The sequence below is a fragment of the Lepidochelys kempii genome, chromosome 20, assembly GCF_965140285.1.
Source record: "Lepidochelys kempii isolate rLepKem1 chromosome 20, rLepKem1.hap1, whole genome shotgun sequence".
NCBI classification, from domain to species: domain Eukaryota; kingdom Metazoa; phylum Chordata; order Testudines; family Cheloniidae; genus Lepidochelys; species Lepidochelys kempii.
This window is the reverse complement of record NC_136399.1, coordinates 26,463,619-26,489,927: the sequence shown is the minus strand read 5'-3', so window position 1 is coordinate 26,489,927 and position 26,309 is coordinate 26,463,619. Positions and strand designations below refer to the sequence as shown.

Genomic DNA, 26,309 nt, shown 5'->3' with positions numbered 1-26,309 from the left:
GTGTGGGGGGACCCCCAGTCCCCCCTGTCCCCAGGGTTGGTACGGCAGCAGGGCCAGCATTGCGCAGAGAGCACCTACAGTGTCATTCGGGAGGCCACCTCGGAGGCAAGTAACTGGGACGTCCGAACCATTTCATCTGGGACAGTTACCTCAAAAAAGGGACGATCCTGGGCAGATGTCATCGCTCCCATCCAGAGGCAGAAATAGAACCCAGGAGTCCTGGCTCCCAGCCTCCCCTGCTCTAACTGCTAGACCCCACTTCCCTCCCAGAGCTGGGGATAGAACCCAGGAGTCCTGGCCTCCAGCCCCTGGCTATAACCAGAGCCCTGCTTGCCTCCCAGCTCAAGCTCCCATTCTGGATTTGCGCTGCCAGGCACCTGTGTTTCCTCCAGGCCGAGGGCCCCTCGCCCGTGGCTGCATGGCGGGTCCCTTCCTCACCACTGCCCCTTTCCCAGGCTCCTCCCCAAGAAGCTGCTGCCCAGCTCCGGGTGTGAGCTCACTGACGTCACCGGTTTTCTCATAGCCACAGACACAGACCAAAAAGCTGGGCACTGTCCCACAGAGCTGCCAGTCCTGGTATCAGACAGGAGACAGCAGCTGGACACAGGCAGGCAGGCAGCCCAAGGGGACAGTGGGCAGCCCCGCCCAGCGTGACGGGCCGTGGGCCCAGCCCCCCAGCAGCCGGACCCTTCTCAGGGGTTTTCTCAGCCTCCTGGCAGAGCTGGGTTCTCAGGAGGGATTTGCAGGAGCAGGGGGGCTGTTTCCAGGGGGCTCTGTGCGGGGCCGGGGGAGGGGAAGCGCCAAGGGGCCAGTTTGGAAACGTCCCCAGTGGGGGCTGGAGGCTGGGATCAGGGACCGACTGGAGCCGGGAGCTGAGGTCGCAGTGGGGAGTGAGAGATGCTCGGCAGGGTGGGGTTAGGGCATCCGTGGCCTTACAGCGAAGCCCAGCAGCTGGTGTTTGATGCGCTAGCCCGGGGGGGCCAGCCTGGGCTCCGGGGCCACGTGCGGCTCTTCAGACGTTAACACGCGGCTCCTTGTCGAGGCACCGACTCCGGGTGCCAACTTTCTAATGTGTCGGGGGGGGTCACTGCTCAGCCCCCAGCTCTGCCTCTGAGAAGGGGGCCGGTGGAGGGATGCAGAGAGAAGGGGGCCGGTGGAGGGATGCAGAGGAGGGGGCCGGTGGTGGGATGCAGAGAGAAGGGGGCCGGTGGAGGGATGCAGAGAGAAGGGAGGTGATGGAGGGATGCAGAGGAGGGGGCCAGTGGAGGGATGCAGAGAGAAGGGAGGTGATGGAGGGATGCAGAGGAGGGGCCGGTGGAGGGATACAGAGGAGGGGGCCGGTGGAGGGATGCAGAGAGAAGGGGGCCGGTGGAGGGATGCAGAGGAGGGGGCCGGTGGAGGGATGCAGAGGAGGGGGCCGGTGGAGGGATGCAGAGAGAAGGGGGCCGGTGGAGGGATGCAGAGAGAAGGGAGGTAATGGAGGGATGCAGAGGAGGGGGCCGGTGGTGGGATGCAGAGAGAAGGGAGGTGATGGAGGGATGCAGAGGAGGGGGCCGGTGGAGGGATGCAGAGAGAAGGGGGCCAGTGGAGGGATGCAGAGAGAAGGGGGCCGGTGGAGGGATGCAGAGGAGGGGGCCGGTGGAGGGATGCAGAGAGAAGGGAGGTGATGGAGGGATGCAGAGGAGGGGGCCAGTGGAGGGATGCAGAGAGAAGGGAGGTGATGGAGGGATGCAGAGGAGGGGCCGGTGGAGGGATACAGAGGAGGGGGCCGGTGGAGGGATGCAGAGAGAAGGGGGCCGGTGGAGGGATGCAGAGGAGGGGGCCGGTGGAGGGATGCAGAGGAGGGGGCCGGTGGAGGGATGCAGAGGAGGGGGCCGGTGGTGGGATGCAGAGAGAAGGGAGGTGATGGAGGGATGCAGAGGAGGGGGCCGGTGGTGGGATGCAGAGAGAAGGGAGGTGATGGAGGGATGCAGAGGAGGGGGCCGGTGGAGGGATGCAGAGAGAAGGGGGCCAGTGGAGGGATGCAGAGGAGGGGGCCGGTGGAGGGATGCAGAGAGAAGGGAGGTGATGGAGGGATGCAGAGAGAAGGGAGGTGATGGAGGGATGCAGAGGAGGGGGCCCGTGGAGGGATGCAGAGGAGGGGAGCGGCTGGGAGAATGGTCTCTGCAGCTGCGTTCGGCATGGAGCTGAGCGGGGCAGGACTGCGTCTGGCCAGGCCGCAGCGAAGGCTGCTGCAGAACTGAGCTGATCAGAGCCTGGGCCAGAGTTTTACCTTCTCTGCTGCAAGTTGGGAGCGGCCGCCAGGATGGATCGCTCAGTAACTACCCTGGTCCGTTCAGACAGGACCCTGGGCTAGAGGGACCATTGCTCTGCCCCGGGGGGGGGGGGGGGGAGGCCAGATCGTCGCCCGGTCACCAGGACAGAACGGGTAAGAGCTGGAGCCTGGCTGGGAGGGGCGAGTCGAAGGTGACGCCCAGGTGACTGGCAGGTGCTGGCATTGTCCCAGGGTCTGAGAAAGGGCAGAGCAGGGTGGTCTTGGGAGAGGCGGCTTGGAGCTGGTGGCTAGACATCCAGGAGGGATGCCGGAGGGAGGGGCTGAGCTTTGCCTTTGGCCGTAGGCCAGGTCCGAGGAGATGGGGAGCCAGCCGGGAAGGAACTGGCCGCAGCAGATTTCAATTAGTTGGCTGCGTCTGAGTTGGCAGGGCCTGTGGAAAGTCACAGGACACGTCGGGAACTGGCTGAAGCCGTCTTGGAGCCCTTCGCGCTGCTCTGCGAGACTCCCGGGACGGGAGAAGGGCAAACAGAGCACTTAGCGCAGGACCCGGGCACGGCAGACCGGTCGGCCTGACTCCGAGAGCTGGAACGATCCTGGACCAAATGACTAAACAATGGGACTGCCGGCACCAGGAGGATAGTGGGGTTAGGAGGAACAGCCAGCACGGCTTGGTCAAGAGCCAACCCTGCCAGACCACCTCCTTCGACAGGGCTCCTGGCCTGTGGGGAGCAGCGGATAGATCTGCCCTTCCCACGGGCTTGTGACAGGCCCACCTGACTTCCCATGAGCAAACCAGGGGAACGGGGACTGGGGCAGTGACTGTAACATGGGGGACAACAGGCTGAGAGAGCGAACACCCAGCGTAGTGCTCAATGGGGCACTGTCAGACTGGGGGGGGGGGCATTTCCAGGGGATCCCACAGGGGTCAGGTCTGGGACTGTCCAATATGTTCATTAACGACGTGGATCGTGGAGTGCAGAGCGCGCTTAGAAATGGGCGGATGACACCCGGGTGGGAGGGGCTGGGAGCACTCGGGAGGCAGGTTTGGGATTCAAAACGACCGTGACAAACTGGAGAATTGGTCTGAGATCAACAAGCTGAAATTCAATAAAGACCAGTGCAGAGTCCTGCACGTGTGACGTTATTGACATGAACTGGGACCGTATAGATCATTGTTGCAACCAAGGTCCTGTAGTTGCACCAAATCTTGTACAAAGGAGTCCAGGGCAGGGTCTATGAAGCGGTTGTGAGTTGCTGGGTATGAGGATGCTGTCTGCGTGTGTGTGTCGTTTGGGTAGGTGACGTTACGGCTGTTGGCTCTGGCCTTGTATCTCAATGTGTTGTGATTCTAACACACGCTGGAGAGCGCCCAGAGGAGAGCGGCCGGACTGAGCGAAGGTTCGGCCAGCCCGCGTGTGAGGAACGTTACAAACCCCGGGCCTGTTTGGTCCGGAGAGGAGAAGCCTGGGGGGGCCCTGAGAACTGGCCTCACACGCGCAGGGCTGGGGCAGGGAGAGGGTCTGTTCTCCAGGGCCACTGGGGCAGGACAAGGAGTCCGGGGCTCCGTCTGCAGCCGGGGAGGGTTCGTTAGAGATCCGGGGAAACGATCCAACGCTCAGGGCGGTGACGCTGTGGGCCAGGCTCCCCGGGGCGGTTGTGGGATCCCCGTCACTGCGGGGGTTAAGAGCAGGTGGCCAAACCCCTGTCAGGGGTAGTCGGTGTTTGCTTGGCCCCCCGGGGTCAGCGCTGGGGGCTGGACTAGGCGACCCCTCGGTCCCTCGCAGCCCCACGCATTGGTGACAGTCAGCTGTGGGGCGTCAGCAGAGAGCTGGTGGGTGAATTGGGTTGTGGGTGTGCTTGCCTGGAGACCCGGTGCAGAGGGAGAAGAGCAGGGGGTGCAGGCCCCAGGCCGCTGGAGGGCCTGAGCTGGACCCCCCAAAGGACGCACGGCCTGAGTGAGGAATGTGGTCTCGGGGTTTCCAGAGGAGCGTGGCTGGTGGGCCGGGGGGAGGCTGCCAGACTGGCTCTGAGCTGTAGCTGGAAGAGGTTGGCAGAGATGGGCAGAGCAGTGTCTGTGGCATGCATGGGGCTGGGCTGGCGCTGGGGGGGGCTGGGCTGGCGCTGGGGGGGGGCTGGGCTGGCGCTGGAGGGGCTGGGCTGGCGCTGGAGGGGGGGCTGGGCTGGCGCTGGGGGGGGGCTGGGCTGGCGCGGGGGGGGGCTGGGCTGGCGCTGGGGGGGGCTGGGCTGACGCAGGAGGGGGGCTGGGCTGGCGCTGGGGGGGGGCTGGGCTGGCACTGGAGGGGGGCTGGGCTGGCGCTGGGGGGGGCTGGGCTGGCACTGGAGGGGCTGGCGCTGGGGGGGGGCTGGGCTGGCGCTGGAGGGGGGCTGGGCTGGCGCTGGAGGGGGGCTGGGCTGGCACTGGGGGGCTAGGCTGGCGCAGGTGGGGGGCTGGGCTGGCGCTGGAGGGGGGCTGGGCTGGCACTGGAGGGGCTGGGCTGGCACTGGAGGGGGGCTGGGCTGGCGCTGGAGGGGCTGGGCTGGCGCTGGAGGGGCTGGGCTGGCACTGGAGGGGGGCTGGGCTGGCGCAGGTGGGGGGCTGGGCTGGCACTGGAGGGGGGCTGGGCTGGCGCAGGTGGGGGGCTGGGCTGGCGCTGGAGGGGGGCTGGGCTGGCGCTGGAGGGGCTGGGCTGACGCAGGAGGGGGACTGGGCTGGCGCTGGGGGGGGCTGGGCTGGCACTGGAGGGGCTGGCGCTGGGGGGGGCTGGGCTGGCGCTGGAGGGGGGCTGGGCTGGCGCTGGAGGGGGGCTGGGCTGGCACTGGGGGGCTAGGCTGGCGCAGGTGGGGGGCTGGGCTGGCGCTGGAGGGGGGCTGGGCTGGCACTGGAGGGGGGCTGGGCTGGCGCGGGGGGGGCTGGGCTGGCACTGGAGGGGGGCTGGGCTGGCACTGGAGGGGGGCTGGGCTGGCACTGGGGGGGCTGGGCTGGCGCGGGGGGGGCTGGGCTGGCGCTGGAGGGGGGCTGGGCTGGCGCAGGTGGGGGGCTGGGCTGGCACTGGAGGGGGGCTGGGCTGGCACTGGAGGGGGGCTGGGCTGGCGCGGGGGGGGCTGGGCTGGCACTGGGGGGGCTGAGCTGGCACTGGAGGGGGGCTGGGCTGGCACTGGAGGGGGGCTGGGCTGGCACGGGGGGGGCTGGGCTGGCACTGGAGGGGGGCTGGGCTGGCGCGGGGGGGGCTGGGCTGGCACTGGAGGGGGGCTGGGCTGGCGCGGGGGGGGCTGGGCTGGCACTGGAGGGGGGCTGGGCTGGCACTGGGGGGGCTGGGCTGGCACTGGAGGGGGGCTGGGCTGGCACTGGAGGGGGGCTGGGCTGGCGCGGGGGGGGCTGGGCTGGCGCTGGAGGGGGGCTGGGCTGGCGCGGGGGGGGCTGGGCTGGCGCTGGAGGGGGGCTGGGCTGGCGCAGGTGGGGGGCTGGCACTGGAGGGGGGCTGGGCTGGCGCGGGGGGGGCTGGGCTGGCACTGGAGGGGGGCTGGGCTGGCGCGGGGGGGGCTGGGCTGGCACTGGGGGGGCTGAGCTGGCACTGGGGGGGCTGAGCTGGCACTGGAGGGGGGCTGGGCTGGCACTGGAGGGGGGCTGGGCTGGCGCGGGGGGGGCTGGGCTGGCACTGGAGGGGGGCTGGGCTGGCGCGGGGGGGGCTGGGCTGGCACTGGAGGGGGGCTGGGCTGGCGCGGGGGGGGCTGGGCTGGCACTGGAGGGGGGCTGGGCTGGCACTGGAGGGGGGCTGGGCTGGCGCGGGGGGGGCTGGGCTGGCACTGGAGGGGGGCTGGGCTGGCGCGGGGGGGGCTGGGCTGGCACTGGAGGGGGGCTGGGCTGGCGCGGGGGGGGCTGGGCTGGCACTGGGGGGGCTGGGCTGGCGCGGGGGGGGCTGGGCTGGCACTGGAGGGGGGCTGGGCTGGCACTGGGGGGGCTGGGCTGGCGCGGGGGGGACTGGGCTGGCGCTGGAGGGGCTGGGCTGGCGCTGGAGGGGGGCTGGGCTGGCGCAGGTGGGGGGCTGGGCTGGCACTGGAGGGGGGCTGGGCTGGCACTGGGGGGGGCTGGGCTGGCACTGGGGGGGGCTGGGCTGGCACTGGGGGGGGGCTGGCACTGGGGGGGGCTGGGCTGGCACTGGGGGGGGCTGGGCTGGCACTGGAGGGGGGCTGGGCTGGCGCGGGGGGGGGGCTGGGCTGGCACTGGAGGGGGGCTGGGCTGGCACTGGAGGGGGGCTGGGCTGGCGCGGGGGGGGCTGGGCTGGCACTGGAGGGGGGCTGGGCTGGCGCGGGGGGGGCTGGGCTGGCACTGGAGGGGGGCTGGGCTGGCGCTGGGGGGGGCTGGGCTGGCGCTGGGGGGGGGCTGGGCTGGCGCTGGGGGGGGCTGGGCTGGCGCAGGTGGGGGGCTGGGCTGGCGCGGGGGGGGCTGGGCTGGCGCTGGGGGGGGGCTGGGCTGGCACTGGGGGGGGGCTGGGCTGGCGCGGGGGGGGCTGGGCTGGCACTGGAGGGGGGCTGGGCTGGCGCTGGGGGGGGCTGGGCTGGCACTGGGGGGGGGCTGGGCTGGCGCTGGGGGGGGGCTGGGCTGGCACTGGGGGGGGGCTGGGCTGGCGCTGGGGGGGGCTGGGCTGGCGCTGGGGGGGGGCTGGGCTGGCGCTGGGGGGGGGCTGGGCTGGCACTGGGGGGGGCTGGGCTGGCGCTGGGGGGGGGCTGGGCTGGCGCTGGGGGGGGCTGGGCTGGCACTGGGGGGGGCTGGGCTGGCACTGGGGGGGCTGGGCTGGCACTGGGGGGGGCTGGGCTGGCGCTGGGGGGGGCTGGGCTGGCACTGGGGGGGGGCTGGGCTGGCACTGGGGGGGGCTGGGCTGGCACTGGGGGGGGCTGGGCTGGCACTGGGGGGGGGCTGGGCTGGCACTGGAGGGGGGCTGGGCTGGCGCTGGAGGGGGGCTGGGCTGGCGCTGGGGGGGGGCTGGGCTGGCGCTGGGGGGGGGCTGGGCTGGCACTGGAGCGGGGCTGGGCTGGCGCTGGAGGGGGGCTGGGCTGGCGCGGGGGGGGCTGGGCTGGTGCGGGGGGGGCTGGGCTGGCGCTGGGGGGGGGCTGGGCTGGCACTGGGGGGGGCTGGGCTGGCACTGGGGGGGGCTGGGCTGGCACTGGGGGGGGGCTGGGCTGGCAGTGCCTGTGACCAGCCCATCCAGTGGGCTGGGAGGTGTGAGGCAGATGAGACAGGGCAGGAGGTGGAGAGGCCAGTGGGGCTGGGGGGGGCCGGGACTGGAGTGGGTCTGTACTGTGGGAGAGCAGGGGCTGGGGTCCCAGGGTAAACAGAGGGGTAAACAAAGCAGCGGAGAGCAGACATTGCACCGAGTACAGTCTGGACACAGCCCCTGCCCCCAAAAGCTCACAGTCAAAACAGACAAGGGGTGCAAGGAGAAACTGAGGCACTAATTGGGACAAGGACTTGGCCAAGGCCATCCTGAGGAGCTGGGACTGGAAGCCAGGTGTCCCCCGTCAGCAGGGGCTGGGGCTCCTGCCCCAAAGCAGGCTGTGCTCTAACCAAGGGGAGGGCTCTTACCCCGCCCCTGGGGAAACTGAGGCACGGAGCGGCAAAGGGCTCTCCCTAGGGCGGGAGGGAATCAGTGGCTGAGCTGGGAAGGGAAGCTGGATCCCTCGGCTCCTAGCCCTGCCCCTTACCCACAATCCCAGCCCTCCGGCAGGGGGTTGGGAAGCAGCCCGGATGCCTGCCCCTGAGTGGCTGGGGCGTTTGTGCTGGGAGGGGAGGGAAGTCGGGCAGGGGCCGGCCCCCTCTCCCCGGCTGAGGGTCCGGAGCCGGCGGCCGGGCGCTCAGCACTGGGGCTTGGCGGAGCCCGGGCCGGGCTTTCCTGTTCCTGCTGCACTCAGAGAGAGCGGAAGGAGGGTAAAGCCACGAGCTGGGCAGGGCTGGAGGAACCTGCCCTCCCCGCTGGCGAGGAAGGGCGACTGACGGGGGGCGGCCTTTCGGGGGCACCTCACAACCCCAGATCCGGGGGCACCCACTGCGCCAAGACCCCCCCTGCAAGACACTTCCAGAGCCCAGGAGCAGCCGAGTGGCTAGAAACTTTGTCAGCCATTTGCTTCCCAGAGCGGTAGCTGCCCCGGGCCAGCGTGGCACCAGGAGGGCACTGCCAAGGGCACGCTGACAGCTGAACCGTGTTGCCAGCCCGATTGCGCCGCCCGGGTGTCTCTGACCTGCCAGCGTCTCTGCCAGAACCGCTTTGGCACCGCTGCCCTCCTCTGCCCAGCCTGTGCCCTGCGAGACCCGGAGCTTGGCAGACACAGCAGGGTGTGACTTGGGGTCCCCCCGGGGGTTGGGCACCACGGCCATGGCGCAGGAGAGGAAGAGGAGAAGCTTGCCCCGGATCCCCGAGCTGGAGCTGCTGAGCAGACAGGACGACGAGACGTTTCTGCCCAGCTCCCCTGGTGCCTCCAGCGGCCCCCAGTCCCGGCCCAAGTCAGGCTCGGCCTTCAGGCCCCCCCACTCCCCCATCTTCTTCCCCAACAACTCGCCCACCTTCCTGACGAGGCTGCGGGTGAACAGGAGCATTCAGGAGCATCACCGCAAGTTGAAAGGCTGGTAAGCGGCGGGCACCTGGCTGTGAACCCTCCCCTGCTAGCCCGGGGGTCCGTGCCCCAGCGCGCCCTCCTGCCTTCACACCCCCAGGCCTGGGCACATCACACCCCCAGCGGCACTGCCAGCGTGCCTCCCAGGCCCGGGAGAGCAGCGTGGGGCATCCTGGGCTCTGGCAGGGAGAGCCCCCCATACAACACCCAGCCCTGCCCGCGAGGGACACCTAGGGCTGGGTCTCCAGTGCCCCTCTGCCAAGGCTGGCAGGCTGGGTGGTTGGTGCGGCTGGACCGAATGCACGGCAGCCCCCGCCCTGCTGTAGGGCATGGATCTGCACCCAGAGCGGCTGGGGGGGTCCCCCAAGAGCTGCTGTCTCTGGACCGCTGCAGCATCCCCCCCGGTCTAGTAGTTAGGCTGGGATGGAGGGGCTGGGAGCCAGGACTCCTGGGTTCTTGCCCTGGCCATAACAAGGAAGCGCTCTGTGACGGCATTAGCCGAAGGCCCCTGTGGCGTCTGGCAGAGTGAGTGCAGCACCCCCGGTGGGTCTGCAGGGCAGCTAGGACGGGGTTTAGGGGTTTGTCGTCCCCTGTCAGCCGCTCCCAGCACTTTGCTAACTTCCATGAAGCCTCTATGTCTAGAGGGGCAGGGCATCATCCCCCATTCCCAGACTGTGGGGAAACTGAGGCACTCGCTCCAGATCACACAGTAAGTGATAGAACAGAGATGGACCCCAGGAATCCTGACTGCTGGTCCCCCCACTCTAATCACTCCACTCCACTTGTCTTGCCAATTCCAGGAGTCCAGGTTCCCAGCCCCCATTCTAACTACTAGACCTCCTCCCCTCCCAGAGCCAGGCTAGAACCCAGGAGTCCTGGCTCCCAGCTTCTCGCTATAACCCAGTAGACCTCACTTGCCTCCCAGAGCTGGGGAAAGAACCCAGGAGTCCTGGCGTGCATCCTCCTTGCCCCCAGCTCTAACCACTAGCATCCATTCATCTCCCACTAAGACATTGCCTGAGTGTGGGCACTGCGTTTGCCCCATGTCTGGCACTGCTGAGCCCTGCTCCCGTGGCTCTGGGTGCAGACAGGCCCTGCTCCGTGCAGGAAGCATCTGGCCTGGGACCTCTCTCTCCGCTCCGCTGCTCCCGGGAGCTGCTCATGCTCCTTTGCCTGCCCCCTCATGGCACAGAGTCAGTGGCCAGAACATCACCAGCACCTGGAGCTGGGGGAGCTGGTGGAAGGTCCGGCTGGAAGAGCTTTGGGGGCAGAGGAACAGCCCAGGGACCTGGGGAGACAGTGTGGTCTGGTGAGAACCTGGAGACGGGCACTCTGCCCCCTTCTCTGCCACGACCTGCTGGGCTGCCCTGTTCTGCACCTCAGTTTCCCCTCCTGCCTGAGACAGCGAGCTCTCAGGGGTAGGGGCTGCCTCGTCGTGCAGCCCCTGGCATTGCTCTCAGTTGGCACTGCCCTTGCTGGTGTCCCTCCTGTGCCGTAGCGGCCTGCTTGGACCTCTCACGGCCCCGCCGGCTCTAGGGCTGACCCGCCGGCTCAGGTCAGCAGCGCCCGCGACCAGTCTGGGCAAGGGTGTGGGGGGCAGCGGAGGAGGAAAACACGACTCGGGGGCTCGTTGGGTGGGTCTTGCGCCGTAAAAGGGCTGCTGGAGAGACAGCATCAGCTCGGAGCTGTTGAGCAACATGTAAACAAGGGAAAACGGGGCGGCTGCGCCGTGGGAGGCCTGGCCCCCTTCCATCGGGTCCTGAGCTGGGCTAAGCACCCTCCCCCCAGCTGAGTGGGTCCAAGGCCCTGCGCTGGGCCCGGGACAATGGGCCGAGAAAAATTGGGATTCTGGCTGCAGCCCCCCGCCCCGGGGAGCACAGAGAGACCGGGGCAGTGGGAGCTCTCGTTCGTAATGAACAGGGTGGGCCAGGGCTGCCATTCGGACTCCTAGGTTCTGTCCCTGCCTGCTGTGCGCCTCACTTTCCCCTCCCTCCTTATTTAGATTGTGAGCGTTTTGGAGCAGGGGCTGCCCCTGGGTATGTGCAGCGCCTGGCGCGAGGGGGACCCTGATCTCAGGGGGCGGGGCCTACGCAGCACCTGGTGCAACAGGGCCAATTGTACCCCACAGTGTGTGGGGGAGAGAGGGAGGGTTGTGCCTCCGGATGCTAGTTGCTCTAAAGCCCCTTTTGTGCTTCTCTAAAGATGAGACTCCAACGATAACAACTAACCACTAAATCCTCCAGCCCCAGCCTGACGGTCAGGTGGCCCGAGAACAACCCCGCCGGAAACAGGAGGAGATTCTCTGCAGGGAAGGGCTAGATACCAAGTTAGATGGGCCCATTGGTCTGGCCCGGGGTGGGGGGCGGGGGCGGTGGTTCCAGGCCCATTGGTCTGGCCCGGCTAGGGCAGGGTTTCAGGCCCATTGGTCTGGCCCGGGGTGGGCGGGCAGGGTGGTGGTTCCAGGCCCATTGGTCTGGCCCGGGATGGGGAGGGGGTTCCAGGCCCATTGGGCGGGCGGGGTGGTGGTTCCAGGCCCATTGGTCTGGCCTGGGGCAGGCGGGGTTCCAAGCCCATTGGTCTGGCCCGGGGTGGGCGGGCGGTTCCAGGCCCATTGGTCTGGCCCGGGGTGGGGAGGGGGTTTCAGGCCCATTGGTCTGGCCCAGGGTGGTTCCAGGCCCATTGGTCTGGCCCGGGGTGGGCGGGCAGGGGGTGTGTGTGGTTCCAGGCCCATTGGTCTGGCCCGGGGTGTGCGGGCAGGGGGGGTGTGTGGTTCCAAGCCCATTGGTCTGGCCCAGGGCGGGCGAGGGTGGTTCCAGGCCCACGGCTCTGGCCCAGTCCCAGCTCCTTGCATCCCAGGACGGCGGCTCTGTGGGATCAGTCCCTGCTGTGTCTGCGTCTGGCCCCTCTATAAATATCTTCCTGCGCCCGCCCAGGCAGGGGAACTGAGAGTGCCGTGACAGCTTCGGAGCACGGCTCCTGCTTCCCACTGCCGGGAACCCAGCACTGCTGCTGGCTCCTCGTGAGAGGCTGGCAGGCCCCGATCCTGCCCAGCTCTCATGGGGCTGCCTGTGCCAAGGCCTGGCCTGTGCGCCCCCTGCCCTCTGCCCCCTCTGACTGTGGTTTGAGGCCGCTGCGCTGAATCACCCACTGTGGGTTTCTCGGTATCGGCCCCGGCTGGATTCCCACGCTCGGCTCCCCTGCTGCAGGGGGTTGGGGACCGGGCTTGGCCCTGGCACCGCTCCTGCTGCCCAGCCCCCCAGCTGGGCATGGCTTTGGGTCCTGGCTGCCGCAGGCCCCTCCCCTGCCTCCTGGGAACACCATGTCCTGGGCCACTGGCAGGCACAGGAAACTCTCACACAGGCTGATTGAGGCTGATAAGGAGCAGGGGGAAGCTGGGCTGGGCCAGGCAGCCCTGCAGGGGGCGCTCTGCAGCCCGGTTGCATCGCAGAGCCAGCTGCCAGGGGCAGAAGAAGCCTGGTTGCCCTCAGACCCCTGGGCTGGGTGTCCCGCGGGGCCTGGAAAGGGTTAGAAGCAAACCCACCTTGCCCTGCCGCTGGCAATTCCTGCCCCAGGTTTTCTGCAGCCTCAGGGCTGCCAGGAGAGCTGTGGGGTCTGATGCACTGGTGCTCTCTGGGGGGCTCCGGACAGGGCCTGCTGGGGAGTGCGGGGTGTAGGAGGGAGGCAAGACCTGGTTTTCATTTTTCCAACCATTTCTTGAGCCGGTTTCAGTGACCCCCTGCTGGGGGGTCGCCCCATGGGCACAGCTTACATTGCATTGTTGGAGCAGGGAGGTTGGACTCTCGGTTAACCCAGCCTGAGACCCCGTCACGGCCCTGGGCCGAAAACCCGAATCATGACCTGATTCGTCTCAGTTATATAGATGGGGGAGGGCGTCGGGGGGTCATTGACAGGGCTGAGCACAGGCCCTGGGCTGCTCAGCCAGGCTCTTCTCACAGTCAGTGTGGGAAGGGGGAGAGCCCTGTGGGGGCCAAGCCGTATAACAACTTACTGCTACTGGCAGCTGAGGGAGCTACGCCTTCCACTCAAGGCAGCAGGTAAAAATCCCTGCCAGGCAGCCCAAGGGCTTGGCATTAACCCTCTAATAGCTGAGATAGTCTCAGTCTGGGGTTTCCTGGTGCAGCTCCCCTGGTTTTGGGGGGGAGAGAAAGGGGTTTGCAGTGTGGGGTTGTTCCAGCCCCACTTCTCCCCACCACACTGACAGGAACGTGGGCTGGGGCGGTAGAGGGAGGCAGGGGTTGGATCTCGTGGTTAGAGCAGGAGGGGCTGGGAGCCAGGACTCCTGGGTTCTGTCCCCAGCTCTGGGAGGGGGAAGCTGGGGGGTGGAGTTGGAAGGCATCCCAGGCTGGATGTGCAGAGCCTGATCCCAGCGTAACCCCCACACCTCTGGGGGGTGGGGCTCTGTCCCATCTAGGCCATTTAGAGATTACTGAGTCTGCTACAGCCTGAGCTAAGGGCCACGTGGCTTTTAGCTCATGCCACAGAGGCTCATGCACGAAGCTCCAGAAGCCCCAGGTTCGAGCCCGCCTGCCTTGCCCAGGGTCTGTCGGTGTCCCCTTTCCTGACCCGAACACACTGCAGTGCTGAGCTGGCCCACAAGAGGGCAGTGTGACCCTGCACCCCTGGCATCTCTGCGGGGGATCTCAGAGCAGCCCCCCACCCCACCCCGCAGTCTGCTACAGGGTCATTATAAGGGGCAGCTGTTTTGGCTGCAAGCAAATGGCCGTCTCTGTATGCAACAAACCGCCAGCCTCGTGTCCCGCCCCCTGCATCATTCGGGGCCTCAGTGGCCAAGCCGGGAGAGAACCCAGGAGTCCTGGCTCCCAGGCCCCTGCTCTAACCACTAGACCTCACTCCCCAGTCAGTCCCAATGCTTCAGAGGTGTGGAGGGACCTGCCTTGCCCTGCCAAAGCTGCTGATTGCTCCAGCTTTGGGCCTGGGGGATGGACCCTGGGAGGGAGGCAGGCAGGCACCCTGGCTGCGGGCCGCATGGCCTGTAACTGATCCAGTGCTCCCCCTCTGTCTCTCTTCCAGATAAGTACAGACTCTTCCCCAGGCCCGAGGCGAAGAGCCCTGGGGCTGTTTCTATCAGAGTCCTTGGCACTAGGCGGACGAAGTGGTGGGGGCTGGTCGGGGGTGAGGCAGGGCGCTGATCTCTGTCCAGCCGGCTGCACCGAGGTGTTCCCTGAGTTTGGCCTAGTGGCCTGCTAGATCTCCCAGGTAACTGGCACCTTTGCAGAGGAAGGGCCCAGGCCATCAGCTGCCAGGAGACAGGGTGTTGGCCATTCTCTGTGCAGACCCCTGCCCTCTAGGGCTCTGCAATGATCATACACCCCCTTATCCCACCACCTAGATACTTAAGAACTGCCTAAGGGAAACTGAGGCACCCCCACAGTATTCAGAGAAACCATTAAGAACATTCCCACCTTAAAGACTAACAGATTTATTTGGGCATAAGCTTTTATGGGTAAAACCCCCTTCTTCAGACGCAGGGAGTGCAAATGACAGATACAGGCATCGATACACTGACACACGAAGAGGAGGGAGTTACTTTACCGTGGAGAACCAGGGCTGACAAGGCCAGTTCAGTCAGGGTGGACGTGGGCCACTCCCAATGGTTAGTAAAAAGAAAAGGAGGACTTGTGGCACCTTAGAGACTAACCATCGGATGCATACAGTAGCATCCGATGAAGTGAGCTGTAGCTCATGAAAGCTTATGCTCAAATAAATTGGTTAGTCTCTAAGGGAGGGAAAGTTGCTTTTGTAATGAGCCAGCCACTCCCAGGCCCTATTCAAGCCCAAATTGACGGTGTTAAGTTTGCAAATGAATCGCAGCTCTGCAGTTTCTCTTTGAAGTCTGCTTCTGAAGGTTTTCTGTGGCAGGCTGGCTACTTGTAAATCTGTTGTGGAACGCCCAGGGAGGTTGAAGTGTTCTCCGGCTGGCTTTTGTACGTTACCATTCCTCATATCCAATTTGTGTCCATTTATCCTTTTACCTAGAGACTGTCTGGTTTGGCCAAGGTACATGGCAGAGGGGCATTGCTGGCACATGATGGAATATATCACATTGGTAGATGTGCAGGTGAACGAGCCTCTGATGGTGTGGCTGGGTCCTATGAAGGTGTCCCTTGAATAGACATGTGGACAGAGTTGGCAAGGGGGTTTGTTGCAGGGATTGGTTCCTGGGTTAGTGGTTCTGTTGTGTGGTTGCTGGTGAGTATTTGCTTCAGGTTGGGGGCTGTCTGTAAGCAGGGACTGGCCTGTCCCGCAAGGTGTGAGAGTGATGGGTCGTCCTTCAGGATAGGTTGTAGATCCTTGATGATGCGCTGGAGAGGTTTTAGTTGGCAGCTGAAGGTGACGGCTAGTGGCATTCTGTTATTTTCTTTGTTGGGCCTTTCCTGTACTAGGTGACTTCTGGGTACCCATCTCGCTCTGTCAATCTGTTTCTTCACTTCCTCAGGTGGGTATTGTAGTTTTAAGAACGCTTGACAGAGATCTTGTCGGTGTTTGTCTCTGTCTGAGGGGTTGGAGCAAATGCGGTTGTATCGTAGAGCTTGGCTGTAGACAGTGGATCCTGTGGTGTGTCCTGGATGGAAGCTGGAGGCATGTAGGTAAGTATAGCGGTCAGTAGGTTTACGGTATAGGGTGGTGTTTATGGGACCATCGCTTATTTGCACTGTAGTGTTTTTTACCCATGAAAGCTTATGCCCAACTGACATGGCGTCCCTGGGCGATGCTCTGGAACAGCTCCCCGTGAAGCCAGGCAGGACCCTGGGGAAGTCTCCTCTCTGGGAGCAGCCTGTCTGCAGGACACACAACTCACCCGGCTTCCACCTTCCTGGGTCTGACCTCGGAGCATTCAGCCTCCTCTGCCCCTCCGTGCGCTTCCCCCAGCAAGTCCGCCCAGGCGGGGTCCTGGGGGGGCCAGAGGGTCCGGCCCCCCAACTCCGCAGTCAGACGGGACTCTCAGCCAGCCAGTAACACAGAGGTTTATTAGACGACAGGAACATGGTCTAACACAGAGCTTGTAGGTGCAGAGAACCAGACCCCTCAGCCGGGTCCATTCTGGGGGGCAGTGAGCCAGACAACCACGGTCTCCCTTCACTCCGTGTCTCCAGCCAGCCCCAAACTGAAACCCCCTCCAGCCCCTCCTCCTCTGGGCTTTGTCCCTTTCCGGGGCCAGGAGGTCACCGGATTTCTTTGTTCTCCAACCCTTTAGCTCTCACCTTGCAGGGGGGAAGGGCCCAGGCCATCAGCTCCCAGGAAACGGTGTTGGCCATTGTCTGCGTCCAGACCCCTGCACACACCTGCCCTCTAGGGCTCTGCAATGATCATACACCCTTACCCCACCCCCTAGAGACTTAAGAACTGCCTAGGGGAAACTGAGGCACCCCCACACTATTCAGAGGAAACATTAAGAACAGTCCCACTTCGTCACACCAACTCTTTGTGTGAGCTTCGGGGGTGGAGTGGACGCATATAATCCCCCACCTAGTCTCTGACTCCCGCTGGCTGAAGGGGTTGGTGTTTTTGGAGGCAGGTCGGGGCCCTGGCACTGAGCACGGGGTGTAATAAATCTCTGCAGAGAGCAGGGTGTGTGTCTTTCTGCTGTGCCCTGGATCCGTCCCGCCACGCTCATCGTCCCAGGGAGGGACTGACAGCCCGGCCCACCCCTGCACCCAGCCTGTGGGGTGTTCTCTGGGTGGGGCTTGTCTGAGTTCTTGCTGTAATAATTTAATGACGCGTGTGTGTGTGTGTGAGCTCTGGGTGGGTGGCGCTGGGTGTGTGTTTGTAGGAGCGCTCTGTGTGTGTGGAGCTGGGTGTGTGGCTGGGGGGGAGGTGTGTGGGTGTGTGGGTGTGAGTGTGTATGTGTAAAGGGAGCTCTGTATGTGTGTAGCTCTCTTTGTATTAGCTGTGTGTGTACAGAGCTCTGTGTGTAGCTCTGTGTGTGTGTGTAGGGGGAGTTGTGTGTGTTAGCAAAGGGAAGGGGGGGGAAATGCTCCGGGCCCTGACATCCACAGGCTCTAGGGCCAGGGGGGCCCTTCATGATCCTCTCGTCTGACCCCTCCAGGCCTGCACCAGAGCATGGACAGAGAGGTGGGGAGGGCCCCAGCCCCTGGGGGCGTTATGCCCAGTCTGGGACCGACACCCCCCCCCCTTCCTGCCCACCTGAGCGAGACCTGGACCCGACTGCCCACCCAGGGAGTGGGTTTAACCAGCCAGCAGAGAGAGCAGCACCCCCTTGGGCACCCCGGTGCCCCCAGAACAGCTCTGGGAGGGGGGTGGGGTCTAGGGGTTAGCGGGCTGGGAGCCCGGACTCCTGGGTTCCCCCTGGGGCCAGGCCAGGTGCCCACAGCGCCACCCAGGGACTGGTTCCCCCCAAGCTGTGGGGACCGGTCCTCAGGGGTCAGTAAATGAGGAGGCGGGGCTGACCCGTTCCCACCCCAGAACCAGGGCAGCTGGTAAGAGCCGGAGCCGGCCGTTGGGATCTGGAGCCGGCAGGGCTGGGACCCAGGGGGGCCATGGGGACCCTGTGGGGTGGCTGGGCTCTTCCTGGGCTGCCCCCGCACATGGGCCTAGAGGGACCCGCCCGCCCTTTCCCTGCTCGCAGAATTCCTGCCCTTTAAACCAGAGATTCTCTTAAAGTCAAGGCTCAGCGTGTGTGAGACCCGACAATAGCAAACCCTCCCGCCCACTGCCCCCCGCAACCCTGCAATAACAAACCCTCCCGCCCACTGCCCCCCGCAACCCTACAATAACAAACCCTCCCACCCACTGCCCCCCGCAACCCTACAATAACAAACCCTCCCGCAACCCTACAATAACAAACCCTCCCACCCACCGCCCCACCGCAACCCTACAATAACAAACCCTCCCGCCCACTGCCCCCCGCAGCCCTACAATAACAAACCCTCCCGCAACCCTACAATAACAAACCCTCCTGCCGACTGCCCCCCAACCCTACAATAACAAACCCTCCCACCCACCGCCCCCCCAACCCTACAATAACAAACCCTCCCGCCCACTGCCCCCCGCAGCCCTACAATAACAAACCCTCCTGCCGACCGCCCCCCCAACCCTACAATAACAAACCCTCCCACCCACTGCCCCCCCACAACCCTACAATAACAAACCCTCCCGCCCACTGCCCCCCGCAGCCCTACAATAACAAACCCTCCCGCAACCCTACAATAACAAACCCTCCTACCGACTGCCCCCCAACCCTACAATAACAAACCCTCCCGCCCACTGCCCCCCGCAGCCCTACAATAACAAACCCTCCTGCCGACCGCCCCCCCAACCCTACAATAACAAACCCTCCCACCCACTGCCCCCCCACAACCCTACAATAACAAACCCTCCCGCCCACCGCGCCCCCCGCAGCCCTACAATAACAAACCCTCCCACCCACCGCCCCCCCGCAACCCTACAATAACAAACCCTCCCACCCACTGCCCCCCCAACCCTACAATAACAAACCCTCCCACCCACCGCCCCCCCGCAACCCTACAATAACAAACCCTCCCACCCACTGCCCCCCCAACCCTACAATAACAAACCCTCCCACCCACTGCCCCCCCGCAACCCTACAATAACAAACCCTCCCGCCCACCGCCCCCCCAACCCTACAATAACAAACCCTGCTGCCGACTTCCCCCCAACCCTACAATAACAAACCCTCCCACCCACTGCCCCCCCGCAACCCTACAATAACAAACCCTCCCGCCCACCGCCCCCCCAACCCTACAATAACAAACCCTCCCGCCCACTGCCCCCCCAACCCTACAATAATAAACCCATAGCTGCTGAACAGCATTGCACTTTGGAAGGGGAGTGGGGGCTGGTGGTTAGAGCAGGGGGCTGGGAGCCAGGACTCCTGGTGTCTATCCCTAGCTCTGGGAGGCGAGTGGGAGCTGGTGGTTAGAGCAGGGGGTGCGGGGTGGGAGCCCGGACTCCTGGGTTCCACTTCTGACAGTCCGTGTCCCTGGCACAAGTCTCTTCCCTGCTTTGTCCATCACTTTGCCCCGCGTGAAAGGAGGCGACTGGCCTGGCTGCGGGGTGCTGGTGTGAGCGCACACGCGTGTGCGAGCCGGGATGTCTCTAAGGCACTTTGCTCCCCTCGGGCACAAGCGGGGGCTGTGCGAGCGAGCGAGCGAGCGCCTGTGAACTCGGAGTCTTTGGCTTGTAGCCCCCCGAGTGTCCCCCCGGGGCCAGGCCAGGCGGAAAGGCCCATGGGGGGCCCGGGCTGGCTCCGGGGCGGGGGCTCTGCGGGGCCTGGCGCGGAGCCGTGACCCCCTCGGGCCGCCCGGAGAGCTCAGCCCCCCCTTGGGAGCCCAGCCCCCGGCTCCCCCGGGGGTCCCAGCCCCGGGCCCTGGCCCCGAAATCCGCCGCCGGGCTTTGCAGCCGACCGCGGCCCCTCCCCGGCCAGCTGGGCGCCCGGGGCCGGGCCGAGCCGAGCCGAGCCGAGCGCTACCGGGACCGGCTGCGGGTCTGTCCCGCCCGGAGCCGCCGGCCCCCCATGCCAGCCCGGGGCTCCCCCGGACTCCTGGGTCCCCCCCGGGCCATGCACTTCTCCTTCAGCGAGGCGGACGTGGGGCGGCACCGGCTGGGCAAGGCGGGGAGGTCGGTGAGCGCGGGGGGGGTCCCCGGGGGGCATTTGCGTGTGTGTCGGCGGGGGCCGTGCTGGCGGTGAGTGTGCATTTGTGTGCATTGATAATGAACGTGCGTGTCCCCACGTGTCCACCCCGGTGAGTGTGTGCGTTTGTGCGCCCATTCGGGGGGGAGTTGTGGAGTCTCGGGGGCGAGTGAGTGTGTGTTTGTGCGCCCATTCGGGGGTGTGCACTCTCGGGGGCGAGTGTGCGTGTGTGTTTGTGAGCCCATTCGGGGGGCGAGTGTGTGCGTGTGTGTGCACTCTCGGGGGCGAGTGAGTGTGTGTTTGTGAGACCATTCGGGGGTGTGCACTCTCGGGGGCGAGTGTGCGTGTGTGTGCACTCTCGGGGGCGAGTGTGCGTGTGTGTTTGTGAGCCCATTCGGGGGGCGAGTGTGTGCGTGTGTGTGCACTCTCGGGGGCGAGTGAGTGTGTGTTTGTGAGACCATTCGGGGGTGTGCACTCTCGGGGGTGAGTGTGCGTGTGTGTTTGTGAGCCCATTCGGGGGGCCAGTGTGTGCGTGTGTGTGCACTCTCGGGGGCGAGTGAGTGTGTGTTTGTGAGCCCATTCGGGGGTGTGCACTCTCGGGGGCGAGTGTGCGTGTGTGTTTGTGAGCCCATTCGGGGGGCGAGTGTGTGCGTGTGTGTGCACTCTCGGGGGCCCATTCGGGGGGCGAGTGTGTGCGTGTGTGTGCACTCTCGGGGGCCCATTCGGGGGGCGAGTGTGTGCGTGTGCACTGATGCCCCTGGCGGGGGCCTTTAGGACAATGCTGCCCAGATCGGTACCCGTGACCCTGTCCTGCCCCTGGCGGTGTGCGGCCTGGTTAAACCCTGACCTTGGGGTGGGGGGCGGGAAGGGGGCTCTGGCTGGCTGGCTCCTTGGAGCTCATCCTCGGTTCCAGCCGCCCCCCGCTGGGGTCCGAGGGGCCGGAGCCCGAGCCTCTAGGGCGCCAGTTTGAATCTGCTTTGGTCCTTCGCCTTCCGAGGCCACTCAGTGACCTGAGTTTGCCAGGTCTCAGCTGCAAGTCAATGAGCCTCTTGATTGACAGCTGAGGTCTGCACGGGCCGAGCCGCTGGGCCTTTCCCTGGGGGGTGCTGGGGGCTCAGGGGGTGGGTGTTGTGTGCTGAGCCCCTGGCGCTGACTCTGGGCTGGGTGGTTCTGCGGTGCCCCCCCGCGTCCCATGGGATGGCCCAATGCAGGTGAGGAACAGGGGGCCTGAGGGGCTAGATCCTTGAGCAGGGCCCTCCCTGCCTTTGTGGCCCTTGGCTTGTCCCTTCCCCGAGCCAGGAGGCAGCTGGTGCCGGCAGTGAAATGTCAAGCAGGAAACTGGAGCCAGGAGCTATATTTACACCTGGCCTGGCTCCACTTTCCCTCACCCCCAGGGGCTTGGGTTCCTCCAACGCCTCGTTTACCCCTTGTGCCACTCCAGGGGCCAGAGGCTCCAGCGATGGGCACTAGGTCCCAGCGACCACCCTGGGGGCAGAGCAGCGGGGACGGGTGGCTTTTGGGTGCTCAGGGCTGGCACTTCCTTCGTCGCCGGCTCCCCATTGCACCCGGTGACTGAGCCGGGGGAGGGTGCCCTGGAGCGGCCGTGTGCCCCCTCCCCACTGGCTGTTGGTGGCAGGTGGGAGTCCCCCTTTGCAGCCCTGGAGCAGGGGCTGATGGGACAGGCCCTAGGCTGGCATAGAGAGCAGGGGTGCGTTTCACAGGACGCTTCACATAAAGCAGGGCCTTGGGGTTAGTGGTCGGGGGGGGGGCGGGGGGCAAGCGCTGGGCTGCCCCCCGAGACGCCTGGGTTCTATTCCCAGCTGTGCCGCCGATCTTGGACAAATCAGTCCGCTGCTCAGTGCCTCAGTTTCCCACCTCTGTTTAGATGGGACAGGAGCTGTTTCTCACTCCATGTCTGGACAATGCTCAGCTCAACAGGCCCTGATCTCGGTTGGGGTCTGGGCAACGCCCGGCCCGACAGGGCCTGGTCTCGGCCGGGGTCTGGGCAACGCCCGGCCCGACGGGGCCTGGTCTCGGCCGGGGTCTGGGCAACGCCTGGCCCCTGGTCTGTGTTAGGGGTCTCTAGGAGCCGTTGTCGTATGATCTGGTTTCTGTCTCAAGCAGCTCCGGCATTGAGGGCCCAGCTGGATTCTCATCTTTCCGCCCCAAAGCGGCCTCGCTGTTGCTGGCATTGACGTGAGGGGGGCCGTGCCCGGGGTTCGGCCCCTGCCAGCTCGGCCTGGGCCCGGCAGCCCTGGGACCTTGGGCAGAGACCTGCTTCCAGCAGGGCAGGAGAGCGTTTGCCGTGCTGCGGCCGGGGCCCCGGCTCGTGCAGCTGGGGCAGCGTCTGCACGAGGGGTTTGCCGTGGCTGTGAAGGCTCCTGGTCCAGCCAAGGCCGGCTGCGTTTCCCACCCTGCTCCCCGGCGCTGTCCACGCAGGGGGGGCTGCGCTTGGTTTGTGCGACCGGCCGGGGGTCGGGGGGGAGCTGGAAGCACGGCTGGGGAAGGGGGCGCATAAAGTTAGTTCTCAGCCGTCCTGTGGGAGCTCCAAGCCCATAGTCCGTCAGGGTCCCCCACCTCCCTTCGCGAGTGCTGGTTGTGCCTCGGGGGGCCTGGTCCCCCATTCGGCGGGTGTCTCTCTGTAGGCTTGCGCCAAATCCCCTCTGACTGGACCCGGTCTGCCCTGCCCGGACGCCGGGGTTCTTACGGGCTTTGCCTGGACTGTTCCTGCGGGTCTCTCTCTCATAGCCCTGCCTGCAGCCAGCTTCCAGGAGCCTGGACTGAGTCCAAAGCCAGACCCGGACCTGTCCCCCGGAGGCCCCAGGGACAGGGGTCAGTGGCAGGGCCCAGGTGGGGCTGGCTTGTGGGGGGCGGGGGGAGAGCAGAATGTGCTGAGCCAAAGCCTTGTTTATTCTGGCTTCACCTTTCTCCAGCAGCCTCAGTCCAAAGCCCTGTGCAAATATCCACGTGTTCAGCTTCACAGAGCAGCTTGCACAGGAGCCAAGCTTGTTCCACGGGTGGGGAAACTGAGGCACAGGGAGGGGAAGGGACTTGGTCAAGGTCACAGATAGTAAGTGGAGTAGAAAAGGAGCCAGGTACTCTTACCATCAGCCCCCCTCCTCTCACCACTATAGCCCCCCTCCCTTCCCCTCTCCTCCCCGAGGTGGGGTTAGAACCCAGGAGTCCTGGCTCCTAGACCCCTGCTCTGACCACCAGACCCCCCTGCGCTCCCAGAGACACCCGTTGGTCTGTTCCCAAGATCAGCGCTTACTTCTCTGTATCCTGTTGCTTTAGCTCCTATCTGTGTTTTGCAGCCCTCCCAGCTCATCCCGTCTGGTACCCCCCTCGCCCCCTCGCCAGCTGCTCTGAGCTGGGGAGCTGGGCTGGGCTGAGTGAGGGGGCGTCGGGCCTTATGGGGGCCCACTCAGGGCCAGCTGGTGCCTTGCGCATTGGCTGCCCCTCAGCATCCGTCCACTGGGGGCAGACGGGGGGGTTGCCATGGGGCTCTGCAGATTGTGGGCACAGAGGGCCCCATCCATGGCTCCCTCCTGTCCTGTCAGCCCTGGGGATTGGGGTGGGGAATGCCCCCCCCCTATGTTTCCTCTGCCTGTCAGGAGCTCACAGCTGCCCCTCCTCCCTCCCCCCCATACAGCTGCGGCTGGGGACCAGCGCTGACTTGGCATGAACTCCAGCAGAAGAGTCCCTCCCCCTCCAAGAAACCCAACCCCACCCAGCCCTAATTGCAAACAGCTGGAGCAGCCAGAACCCTCCCTTCCAACTCCGGGGGGGGGGGGGGGGGCAGCTGGCTGGGTAGGTCCCTCCCCCTTTCTTCCCAGCCAGCCCACCCCTGGAGCCATGTCAGCCAGTGTTTCCCATACCCGCCCCCCCCCCCACATTTATATCTACCTGGCACCCCTCACTGGGCTATCCAGGCCCCCCAGTCATCAAGGGATTTAGCCATTTTACAAATGGGGAAACTGAGGCGTGGAGCAGGGCGGGGACTTGCCCGAGGCACCCAGCAAGGAGGCGGCAGAGCATGTGTCCTGAGCCCCAGCCCTGTGCTCCATCCGCTAGTCCAGGCGGCTCTCCTCTCTCGGTTGCAGTGGCCCCAGCTGGCTCTGGCTAGCCCAGGGGTGCAGGGCGGCTGGAGGCCTACGGCCCTGATCAGTCGCGCCCTTGTCCCCAGGCTCCTCCCTGCTTCTCCTGGGGCTGATAACGCCTTGCCTTGCGTCACCCCAGGGCTCCGTAATCTTATCGCTTCCTGTGTACCCCTGCTCGCTGGCCTCCCCGGGATGACGTCAGCTCCTGCCCCGCGTCAGCTGGGAGGCAGCCCCAGGCAGTGCTGTGACCTGCCCGCCCGGCCCGCAGCGCGATGTGTGTGCCGTGTGAACAATGCACTGATGTGTGTGTGCAATTCACCCAGGGAGCCAGGCCTCCTGGGGTCTCTCCCTGGCTCTGCCACGCTCCTACTGTGTGACCCTGATCAGGTCCCATCTTCTTCCTGTGCCTCGGTTTCCCCAGCTGTACTCTCCATCACTCCGGGGGCAGCCCTGACCCCGTCTCCATAGCCAGCTGGGCCCAGCACAGAGCTCCTCCGGGGCCGGGGGTCCCTTCTGCCAGCACCTGCCCACTGGGGGCTGGGCACACGGCAGCTCAGTTGCTGACGGGGCAGGTTGGGTGGATCCAGGGCTGCCCCAGGCTCCCCATTGGGGTGTGTTCCTGGCAAGGCTGGCTTAGGGCTCTGACCCCGTGACCCCCTGCCCCACAGGGGACAAAGGGAGCTCCAGTGCTGGCCTCAGGCCCATCCCTAGCCTGGGCCTCCCCGTGCCCTGTGGAAGGCTGAGAGGGCTGGGGAGGGGACTGGGTGGCTGCTGCTGATGGCTAAGGAGTGTGGGTTACTAAAGTGGGGGGTCAACGTCACAGCTGGAAAGGCCGGGGCGGGGTGGGTCTGAGCTGGGACAGGCACGTGCAAGCCCTTGTGTAGCCGGATTGGGGTGGGGGGGGGCGGGGGAGGCTGAGGCAGGTCAAGAGAGGGCGTGGGGGGGGGTCCTGTGTGTGTCGGCCTCTCCCCCACTCCCCCCAGCAGAGCTGGCCAGGGAGATGCATGGGGCTTATTCTGTGTGTGCCCGCAGTGGGTGTGCACAGGTGTGTGAGACTGCAAAGTGTGCAGGTGTGCACAGATGTGTGTGTGAGGGCACATGGGGGTGCCCGGGGGTGTGTGTGCGGGTAGGTGCGGGGGTGCCCGGGGGGTGTGTGCGGGGGTGCCTGGGGGTGTGTGTGCGGGGCTGCCCGGGGGTGTGTGTGCGGGTAGGTGCGGGGGTGCCCGGGGGGGTGTGTGCGGGTAGGTGCGGGGGTGCCCAGGGGTGTGTGCGGGGCTGCCCGGGGGGGTGTGTGCGGGTAGGTGCGGGGGTGCCCGGGGGGGTGTGTGTGGGTAGGTGCAGGGGTGCCCGGGGGGGTGTGTGTGCGTGCGGGTAGGTGCGGGGCTGCCCGGGGGAGTGTGTGCGGGGGTGCCCGGGGGAGTGTGTGCGGGTAGGTGCGGGGGTGCCCGGGGGGGTGTGTGTGGGTAGGTGCAGGGGTGCCCGGGGGGGTGTGTGCGGGGGTGCCCGGGGGTGTGTGTGCGGGTAGGTGCGGGGGTGCCCGGGGGTGCGGTGGTGCCCGGGGGGGTGCGGTTGTGCACACACACGGGGGTGCCAGCGGGACCAGCAGCAGCAGCGGTCGGGGCTGAGCTCTCAGGCCCGGGAGCAGCCAGACCCCAGCTCTGACACGGCCCCGGCTGAGCTCGGGCCCCCGGGGCCGGGCGGCTCCGTCCCTGCTCTGCCGCGTGAGCACTTGGGGGTGTCTCCGCTGCTCGCTCCCTGCCCCTCCCGCAGCCCCACCCCACCACGGCCCCCCACCGGCCCGGCAGCCGGGGGCTCACTGCGGCTTGTGGGGACGCTGCAGTGGAACCTGCCCCTCCCAGGGCGGGGAGGGGGCTGGCGGGGAGGGGGGAGCCGTGCTCGTGCCCCCCCAGCCTCCCACCCTCCTCCTAGCGCCATCAGCAGCCGCCAAAGGGCTAAACTCTGGGGCTGAGTCACACAAACACCTGGAGCCCCGGAGCAGCTGCTGGCATCACCTGGCACCGCTCCCCTCGCCCCGGGACGCCCCTGCCCCTGGCAGCAACTGGGGAGAGGGGCAGGCCTCCCCCGCCCCCCGCCCCCTCAGCTCACAGAAGAACCGGCAAGACCGGCTCGGAGGGGGGAATGGGGGGGTCTGAGCACAAAGCTGGCCCCTCCCCCCACTCTGTGTGTTTGTAAATAGCATTGCCAGGATGCTGGTAGGCAAAAGAGGCCCCCCCTTGCCACCCTGCCACCCCTCAGCACCATGATAGACACCCCCTAGCCCTGCCGGTGCCCCTCACTCCCGACCCGCAGCCCCCTGCTAGCCCAGCCCTGCCCCCCCAGCTCTGCGGGTGCCCCTCACTCCCGACCCGCAGCCCCCTGCTAGCCCAGCCCTGCCCCCCCAGCTCTGCGGGTGCCCCTCACTCCCGACCCGCAGCCCCCTGCTAGCCCAGCCCTGCCCCCCCAGCTCTGCGGGTGCCCCTCACTCCCGACCCGCAGGCCCCTGCTAGCCCAGCCCTGCCCCCCCAGCTCTGCGGGTGCCCCTCACTCCCGACCCGCAGGCCCCTGCTAGCCCAGCCCTGCCCCCCCAGCTCTGCGGGTGCCCCTCACTCCCGACCCGCAGGCCCCTGCTAGCCCAGCCCTGCCCCCCCAGCTCTGCGGGTGCCCCTCCCTCCTG

The 26,309-nt window shown here is 66.4% G+C and overlaps 1 protein-coding gene across 10 annotated transcripts in view; it reads left to right on the top strand.

Annotated features, from left to right (window-relative positions):
• PDE4A (phosphodiesterase 4A) overlaps positions 1 to 26,309 on the top strand; it is a 168,323-nt gene that overhangs the window by 115,653 nt on the left and 26,361 nt on the right. The window contains exon 1 of one of the 10 annotated variants that reach the window (XM_073318234.2): positions 8,075 to 8,894. The exons of the other annotated variants lie outside the window; for them this stretch is intronic. Within the exon in view, the coding sequence (XP_073174335.1) occupies positions 8,644 to 8,894 (251 nt within the window). The 5' untranslated portion in view covers positions 8,075 to 8,643. Of the gene's footprint in view, positions 1 to 8,074; positions 8,895 to 26,309 lie in introns of those variants that run through there. 10 annotated transcript variants of the gene reach the window in all.